We start from the raw sequence: 9,783 nt of genomic DNA, 5'->3' as shown, positions 1-9,783 counted from the left end.
ATCTTCAAACATATATTTTATTCAAAAATAAAAACATAATCGTTTTCTCAAAATCACATAAAGCCATATTATAACATCGACTGAGATAAAGAATAAAATAAAATATTAAAATCATGATGTATCTCGCTGCATTGCGCGAGTACGCTTCTAGTATATATATATATATTAGAGTAATGGTGCTAGTTGGCTTGAATTAAGAGAACATTTAAATTATTTTTAATTTTGTAATCTTAAAACATACACCTTCTCCAATATCATACTTTCACAGAATGTAAATAATCTTAAAAAAATATTTATTACCACAAGTTGAAGTATATACATATTATAGAGTCGTATATTAAAATCGTCTAAAACTTTAACCGCCCCACCCCCACCCCCTCCCACCCCTAATAAAAACGCCATGGAAAGCCTAAATCATAGCAACATTTGCACCATCAATCCATCATCATCGTCATCATCAAATGAAAACAACACTGCACTGAAGAAAGAAAAGGAAACACACATTTTCACCCTCACTATGTGTAGTCCAGACACCACCTTTTCCATGAACATTTCTGATCCACCACCACCCAAACCCCAGGAATCTTGTCACCATCTTCCTACACTTTCAGAGATCATCCATGAAAGCAGAGCACTGTTTCAGCTCTCGGCTCCCATCGCCTTGACTGCTCTCATCCTCTACACGCGCTCCATACTCTCTATGTTGTTCCTCGGCCATCTCGGTGACACTGAGCTTGCCGCCGGATCATTAGCCATAGCTTTCGCTAACATCACCGGCTACTCTGTTCTTTCCGGCTTGGCTCTTGGCATGGAGCCGCTCTGTTCCCAAGCTTTTGGGGCCCAGCGCCGTCACCTTATATCCCTTACGTTACATCGGACCGTTATCTTCCTACTTGTTGTCTCCATACCCATTACATTTCTTTGGATTAATACGTCATCAATTTTCATTTATTTACATCAAGACCCTAACATCACACGTTTGGCTCGCACCTATCTCTTCTTCTCCATACCCGATTTGCTATCCAACTCATTTATCCACCCGACCCGTATTTACCTTCGGGCTCAAGGCATCACTTACCCCCTTACCTTTGCATCACTCGTCGGTACCATCGTCCAATTGCCGCTAAATTACATGCTGGTTTGGCGGCTCCAACTTGGTGTGGCGGGCGTGGCCGCCGCGTCCTCCATGTCGAATTTTGTTGTTTTGGTGGTGTTGGTGGTTTATGTGTGGTGGGCTGGGTTGCATTTGCCTACATGGTCTAACCCAACCCACGAATGTTTAACCGGGTGGGGACCGTTGATTCGGCTGGCAACGCCGAGTTGTGTTTCGGTGTGTCTTGAGTGGTGGTGGTACGAAATCATGATCGTGCTCTGCGGCCTCTTGGTTGACCCGCAGGCCACCGTTGCATCTATGGGTGTGTTGATTCAGACGACTGCATTATTGTATGTTTTTCCATCGTCACTTGGGTTTGCGGTTTCGACCCGGGTTGGAAACGAGCTCGGGGCAAACCGGCCCGAAAAAGCCCGAATCTCGGCATTTATATCCATATCTTTAGCTGGTCTTATGGGCTTATCCGCAATGATATTTGCAACATCAACGAGAAAAACATGGGGTCAAATGTTTACGAACGATTCAAATATATTACGGTTAACATCTCTCGCCCTACCTATTATCGGGCTATGCGAGCTCGGGAACTGTCCGCAAACAGTTGGGTGCGGGGTTGTTCGTGGGATTGCACAACCCACCACTGCAGCCAACATAAACCTTGGGGCATTTTATATGATCGGAATGCCTGTTGCTTTGGGTCTCGGGTTTTGGTTCCGGGTCGGGTTTGTTGGGCTTTGGCTGGGCTTGCTTTCGGCCCAAGTTTGTTGTGCTGGTCTGATGTTGTATGTGGTGGGGACAATAGATTGGGAACACCAAGCAAAGAAGGCAGAGACGTTAACATGCAACGAGGGTGCAGACGGAGCAACACCACATGAAAACGAACCACGGCCGAACCGGATAATTATGACGACATAAAGAGATTTTAGGAATTAAATTATCTAATAAGTTTTAACCGTATTTAGTTTAATCGTGGTTAAAGTAAAAAAATCGTACTACCCTATAGTATTTGGATTTTTGGCATCATATGTTATAAAAAGATTAAGGAGCCGTGTACCTAAATGTTTACTCGGTAAGTGCTTATCGATATGATTCAACATTATAATTTATTTTTATACGTATGAGTTTAGTACATTAAAACATATCGAATGCAACAAGTTACTGAGTAAGTGTTTACCTGGGTAAAAGTCGTCATCCTTACTTACCGGATAAGACTCTCTATCTTTTTCATTACTCTTACCCGGTAAGATTCTTGGTCTTTCTCATGTTTATCTGATAAGAAAATTTATCCGATAAGTAAGTATTTAATACACGGCCCATAAAAAGAAATTGTTTAGTCCTTATTTTATTGTATAACCGACAATATAGTAAACTGTTTGTATTGTGATATTTCATTCCCAAAAAGTGTTGTCAAAACCTAAAAAGGTGACCAAAAGGGTATACTTGTCCATTCATATTGCTGAGATAGTTTTCTACATTAAATATTAATTTATATTTTTGAAATTATGAGTTTCATAGTGTGAAGGTCAAGGGTGTGATATAGGGTCATAAGAAATCTTTACTATTGGATCAATAGCAATGAGATGTATTGAGATATATCAAACTAATTTTCGTACTAAGTGAAATTTATGGAGTCGGGGTGAGATTAAAAATGATCACGGGTCTAGATCTTTCTTACGTTTTTTATCTTATCTCCTATTCTTAAATGATCGTTCGTCTATATGTATATGTATATATATAGACGAAATATCATATGAGAAAGAGAGTTAAGATGAAAACCATAAGAATGGATCTAGACCGTTGATCACCTTTCATCTCAAAGCGACCCATGAATCGTGCTTGATACGGGATTGATTCGGTATATCTCCATGCATCCATCTCGGTGCATCTCATCTTAATGTGCATCCAACAGTGGAGATCATTTCTTACGCTTCTCATCTTAACCCTCCTCTCACTGGAACCCATCCTTGTATTATACATAGGGAAATGTTCATTTAAGAAGTAGTAAGTATTTGAGAAGTAATGAAGTGATTCTAGCCCTTCATCTGGTCAACATTTGCGGCTGTGACTGTGAAGCACCAGATAATTCTTCTCATTGATATGCGGAAGATAGATGGGTAGTTTCATAACTTTACAAATAGGCAACAAACAGGTTCATATGTGAACTTGCGTGATTCACATATGAACTATACTTATGGAAATGATGAAGGTTCATTTATTATATTTTGAATATTTATGAAAGATGATTAAATTTCATTAATTATGATCAATACTTCATATTATGAAATAATATATATATATATATATATATGAAACCAAATATTCGTTAAACTACTAGATGGATGGTTGATATTGATTTATATGGTTTGTATTTGCTTGAGACTCTCTCTCTCTCTCTCTCTCTCTATATATATATATATATATATATATATATATATATATATACATACACACACACACACTTGGGTCATGTGAGAACATGTTTTCGTGAGATCCGTGAGACTATAGATTAACACTAAACTTTCATAGGAAAACACTGTGAAGTTAAACCTTTATAACGTTTTTGCTATGAAGTTACCTTCACAATATTTAGAGTGAAGATTCAGTGTAATTTTTGTGATCTTCTCAAAAATAGACTGGTATCATAAGAATCTAAAATGAACTCTCTCTCTCTCTCTCTCTATATATATATATATATATATATATATATATTCCCTTTCGGTGAAAATGAAGTTTTTGAAAATGTATAAAATAAAAATTTAATGTTGATGTATGCGACATGAAAATAGAGGGAATTAGTGTATCTGAAAGATTATAGATATATCATTATTTTATTTATTGTCTAAATTTCACGTTTCATTTTTATCCCTTCAATAAATTGAAGATATATTATTCTTTTATTATATATATATATATATATATATATATATATATATATAGGGTTTATTTCAAATACAACCTATCGCATTTGTACAACCAATGCAACCTAATAAATTGAAATAATTATGGAAATGATTAGAGTTCATTTATTATGATTTAAATATTTATGGAAGATGAATACGGTTCATTAATTATGATTAATACTTTATATTAGGAAATAATCAAAACATCTATAAAATCACATATTAATCAAATGAAATGGACGGTTGAGATTGAGTTGTATTGGTTGCACAAATGACAAGGGTTGTATAATAACCAACCTCTATATATATATATATAATTTAACTTTTTATCATCTTTAGATTCACGTCATTAATGAAAAAAGGAACAAACAAATTTTTTGAAGTACAACATATTTTTGTTATTCAAAATAAATTTAGAAATGAGCATGGAAAATATGGTAGGAGACAAAGACATGAGGATTAGGTGTTGTAGGGGTTAAACTAGTTTTCTACAACATCATCATTACATCCTAAACTAACCCATCATAATTTGTCTTCAAAAAACCAAACTATAGATCGATAGGTGGGGGATATATAAATGTAGGGGTAACAACTTCTTTTGAGTCGTAACCTTTTTGAGAACTAGTGTATCATGTATTATTTATATTAGTTTTTCATTTATAGATAGAATTTAATGTAGTGATTAACATATGTTTGTTTTACAATGTGTTTGTTTCACATGTACTCGATTCACAATGTGTACCTTTTTGCCGTGTTTGTGAAACAAAAGGTATATGTAAAAAATTTCATATTGTGAACCGAATACATATGAAACAAACACATTATGAAACACATATATGTTAATCAATAAATTAATTACTATACTTAAATGAAAAAAAAATTAGTTTAACAAAACCTTAAGACGGAAGTTCTCATGGATTTCGCAAATTTTGAGTTTTCAAATGATTAAGCCCCTATATATAAGGTAATTATTTGAGGATGTAAGATCCCAACTTGAGAACAATTTGAGAAAAGTCCATAGAAATGTAGATATTCAAGATTTAGATTGAGATTAGAGAAAGATGATAAACATGAACATGATGAAAACTGGTCAAATTCATTTATTCATTAAAATATAAAAATACAAAGCTATCTCAATTTTTTAGACGACTCTCATGTAAAATGAAATAAAATGAACAACCCTAAAATCTCATCTCATGACACCTATATTTAGGGTCATTTACAAGACAAATAGCCCAAAGCTCATAAACTCCCTAAAAGCCCAAAGTACAAATCTTTATAAAACATTCATAAAATTAGGGCCTAATTTTATCTATCACTCTCCCCCTTATTTTATAAAGAAAGCATCATCATATAAACTTCCCCTTTCTTTAGTTAGTAGCTCTTATGTGCCACTCTTCAAGACTTCAAGGTGTTACAAGCTCCCCCTCAAATGTAGGCTCATATCCTTGAAAAACCGAGACAATTTGCACTTTTTGTCCAGCTTTCATGACTCAATTTCATCGTTGTTTTTGACCATCAAGGAGCCTGATTGAGAAAAATATAAAACATGCACATTAAACTCTAGCCATTTAGCTTATTAACAAGCTTTGATTTAACATTTTGAATGAAAATCGAGTGAGTTGTGCAAGTTTTCCCTCAGCTGTGCAAAACGGTCGTCAAAACAGAAAATTTGACTCTTCAAAACTCGTTGACTAAACATTAAGCTCCAAACTATAGACTTGAAAAATAGAGGAGAGATGACATAAAATATGTCACAAATGTAGCTTGAATCAATGAAGAATGGACAAGCGAACACCATTCTGAAATCGGAAGGAGGACGAGTGAAAAGCAATGCTTTCGGTCCAACACCGTTTTGCAGACTTTGACAGTGATTTAGGCATATTCTCTCATGGAATTTGAGAAAACTCAAAACTTAAAAGTCGTGCATATGTGTTTTAGCATTCCAATTCAACTGGAATCATGAATTTTGAAGCTTCGAGGTGAAAGTTGTATGCAAAAATCTACAGTAGTACAAAGCTGACAACAAGATTTTAAAAGATCGGGCTATGGGTTGTGGTTCACATTGAGCTCTGGTCGATGTGACCTCTGGTCCATGAGAGCTCTGGTCTGTCGAGAGCTCCGGTCCGTTGAGAGCTCTGGTCCATCACGAGCATATGTAGAACACAATTACGTATAGAGCTCTGGTCCATATAACCAGAGGTTTTGGTTCATTGAAGCTGATCATACCTCTTTATGATTTGAGGCTATCTACGGTTCTTCTTGGGTTTTTCTCTGGTCCATTATGAACAGAGCTCTGGTCTCTATAACTAGAAACTCTGGTCTACCTCTGGTTCCCCTTCTGGTCTACCCTCTAGTGTTTTTTTATTGATACACGAATCAACATAGAAGGTTTTTGTCCAACAATTTTACACCAACTTTCACACTAAATCCGATTATGATATTTGGAAATAGGTGTTTTATACATTGAATAATCAATCCACATCATTAATCGTGTGACTTGTGATGATTAGATTCTAGCAAATGAGCATATCTTAGTTCATTAGAGGACCTGAACTATAGTTCGTGAGTGATTCAACACGATGACCAATGTTCTGTAATATAAGCTTTAGAGCATATATTTATGGCCTACTTTTGTGTTCTGCCATGATCAATGGAAGTCGGGTCTCCTTTCGTCATCATAGATCTGTTTTGCACCTTATAATCCTCATTTGGAATATGTGAACTTTGGGATTTGTTCAAGATTTTAAATTTTCACATTGTTAGTTATTTGCATTATTTATAAACTATTTGGACTCAGTAGGCATCAAGCCTAACAAGTTTTCTTAAAATGACATGTATATAAGGATATCTTAGTTGTGGTGCTCTGAAGGTTTGAGCAGAATGATTGGATACCGGTAGAGGCACCTTTTGGGATTTATGGATATTGTCAGTGGCATTATTTTATCAGGATTCTTTTGATGAAGATAGTGACACTCGTTCATAATATGAACTTAGAATAATTTAGATTAGTAGATTGTTATTTATTCTCTATTCCTGTTGATCCTCTCTCTCAGTGATTTGATGATAATCTTTTTTCTCTTTCACGTTGTATTTGTGTTTCTGTATTTTCAGTTCCAGCGATCTTCACTGAGTATGTTCAGTGATCTGAAGAACTTGCATTGTAAATCTATCAGAGACGACAATACTTCAAGAAGACAACACTCACACCAAAGAACCTTCAGCAAACGTCGAGGACTGAAACTGAAGATTAGAAACCGGCGAGTACGTGATCTGAAGCGGTATTCAGTGATTACAAGCCTGTCTATATATGTGTTAAGACTGCTCTAGCTTCAGCGAATGATGATGAGACCTTCAGGTCATTCCAGCATTCAACGATCAAAGGAAGCTTGCTTAGCACGATTGTTGTTGTCTTGTCCTTATGCACACAAAGAACAAACCCATACCCTTACAAAAGTTAGTACGGTACGGAGCCGATTAGTCGACTCTTTGTCCACCAACTTCAGGTAAGGATGTCTGCTCTGAAATAGTGCTTTTGTACTATTCACTGTAGCAAAGGACAAGCCTTTCTCTTAAGGTTTGACACGCACTCTAAACCTACCATATTAAATGATCATTTAATGCACTGAGTATAAATAGAAGTGTTTCTTCTCCATGCAGAGAGCGCGCATCTCTCTCTAACCTTATTCTTACTTCAAGCATCTTCTAGCTTAAGTAAAGGATCTTTCTTTTAGCAACTTCTTTTCTTGTAATTGCTAAAGCTTTGTGTGTAACCAAAGATTGTTTAGATAGGTTTTTATTACCTTATCTTTCCGCAAACAATCTTGTAAAATCTGTATTGATCTTCTCTATCAATATATATTTTAAATTTGAAAATACTGTGTTTGTATTCATCCCCCCCCCTTCTACAAATTGTTTATTTTGTTGTAGACCCTTACGGGACCAACAAGTGGTATCAGAGTAGTGTTTTCTTTCTTTCCTTGTGTTTGGCTAATTTTCTGTATTAATTTACCTCTTCTTAGATAACTTACTGCTTACAAATGGCTTTACAAATTACAAACACACACACACAAAAGATAATGGCTCTCTAGCCAAACCTCCCCAGTTTGTTCGTGACAACTTTAGTCTCTGGAAGAACCGGATGCCCCTCTTTCTTGAAGGTGTGGATCCTGAAATTCCACATTACATAGAAAATGGACCATATATTTCATTTGCTATTGTTTCGGCTGTTCCAGAAACAGTTACGACTGCTGCGATTCCAGAACGGCAGATTCCAAAGCTTCCAGATCAGTGGAGCGATGAGGACAAGAAGAAAATAGCTATAGACACGCGTGCTCGGTCTATAATAGCTATGTCTCTTCCTGATGAGATCTATCACTCAGTGATGAAACTCAAAACTTCTAAATCCTTCTGGGATACACTTTGTGTCCAATATGAAGGAACCACTCAGGTTCAGGAGACTAGAAAGATCAATCTAGTAAGACAGTATGAAAGCTTTCTCTGTGGAAAGACTGAGACGCTGTCTGAAGTACATCAAAGATTTAATTGCCTTCTTATTAATCTTAGGGCTGTCGGTAGGGAATATTCTAATTCTGAAACCTTGACTAAGTTCCTAGAATTCCTTCCTGAGTCTTGGGACACCTTTTCCATGTGTCTCAAGATGTCAAACGACATGTCCACTCTTTCTCTTTCTACCTTATACGGGATTCTGCTTAACCATGAGCAATCTCGTCAGCTGAAAAGAAATCTTGTATAAGAATCCAGGGAAATGAAAAGCTCTCCTTTAGCTTTGATCTCTGAAACTTCTCCAGTTGAAACTTCTACTCCTTTTGTTTCTTCTCTACCTCCCGTGGTCATCACGGAAATAGATTCTTTTGAGGACATTCCAGAATCTGATTTAACAGATTTTGATGAGTCCTTGGCACTCTTGACTAAGTCATACAGGAGGTTCGCCAGCAAGAGCAATTTCCGCAGATCTTCTCAGCTATCCCTAAGGGAGAAGCCAAAGTCTAAAAGAATAGACAAGGCTTCAGCTGTCTGCTACAATTGTCCCCGGCCTGGACATTTTGCAGTTGAGTGCAGATCTAAGAAGACTGCAACGCCATCTTCTAAAGCTTCCTCCTTCTTCAGGACCAAAGATGAAAAATACTTAAAACTGAAGGAGAAATACAAGAAGATGAAGAMYAACCARCGAAAGGCTAAAGGCCTTATTGCTGAAGAGCATGACTGGGCTGAATCATCTGATGAATCATCTTCAGACGAAGAAGATAAAGCTTATGTCTGCCTGATGACCATTGATGCTGACGAAGGATCTTCTAAAGCATCTACCTCATATGAGCCATCTTCTTTTACTCCGGTATGTATCCTGAATGAACCTTCTTCTAGTCTTTCTGCACTRGATACGCTRAHGGTTGACCTTTACAATGCCCTCAATGGCAAATCAAAAGTTGAGATGCTTAATGTTGATCTTCAAGAGCAATTGAAGATTTGTCATTCTAAGATCAAAGAACTGACCTCTGTTGAGGAAAATCTTAAAGATCAGGTTATTGTAAACCAAGCCATCACTGTTGAACGTGAGAAAGCTGTTGTTGAGTGTGAGCGAGCAATTGCTAAACTCAAGGCTGAGAAAGCTACCATTGAAGGGTGGTGCATAGCTTCCCTCAAGGCCTCTGAGATCATTAACGCTCAGATCCCGGCCAAGAATACGACTGGTCTAGAATTCTCCTATGATCAGGAAGAATGTGTTAAAGACAGGTCCATGCTTAAATTTGGTAC

The 9,783-nt window shown here is 36.6% G+C and overlaps 1 protein-coding gene across 1 annotated transcript; it reads left to right on the top strand.

The window, feature by feature from the left end:
* The first annotated feature begins 517 nt into the window (after positions 1 to 517).
* Positions 518 to 2,023, top strand: LOC112505934 (protein DETOXIFICATION 51-like). Its single transcript, XM_025109970.1, has one exon. It carries the CDS (start codon positions 518 to 520, stop codon positions 2,021 to 2,023), a length of 1,506 nt encoding a protein of 501 aa, XP_024965738.1.
* The last annotated feature ends 7,760 nt before the right edge of the window (positions 2,024 to 9,783 follow it).

The sequence above is a fragment of the Cynara cardunculus genome (assembly GCF_001531365.2).
Source record: "Cynara cardunculus var. scolymus isolate 2C chromosome LG 2, CcrdV1, whole genome shotgun sequence".
NCBI lineage: Eukaryota > Viridiplantae > Streptophyta > Magnoliopsida > Asterales > Asteraceae > Cynara > Cynara cardunculus.
This window is presented reverse-complemented; position numbering and strand designations above follow the sequence as displayed.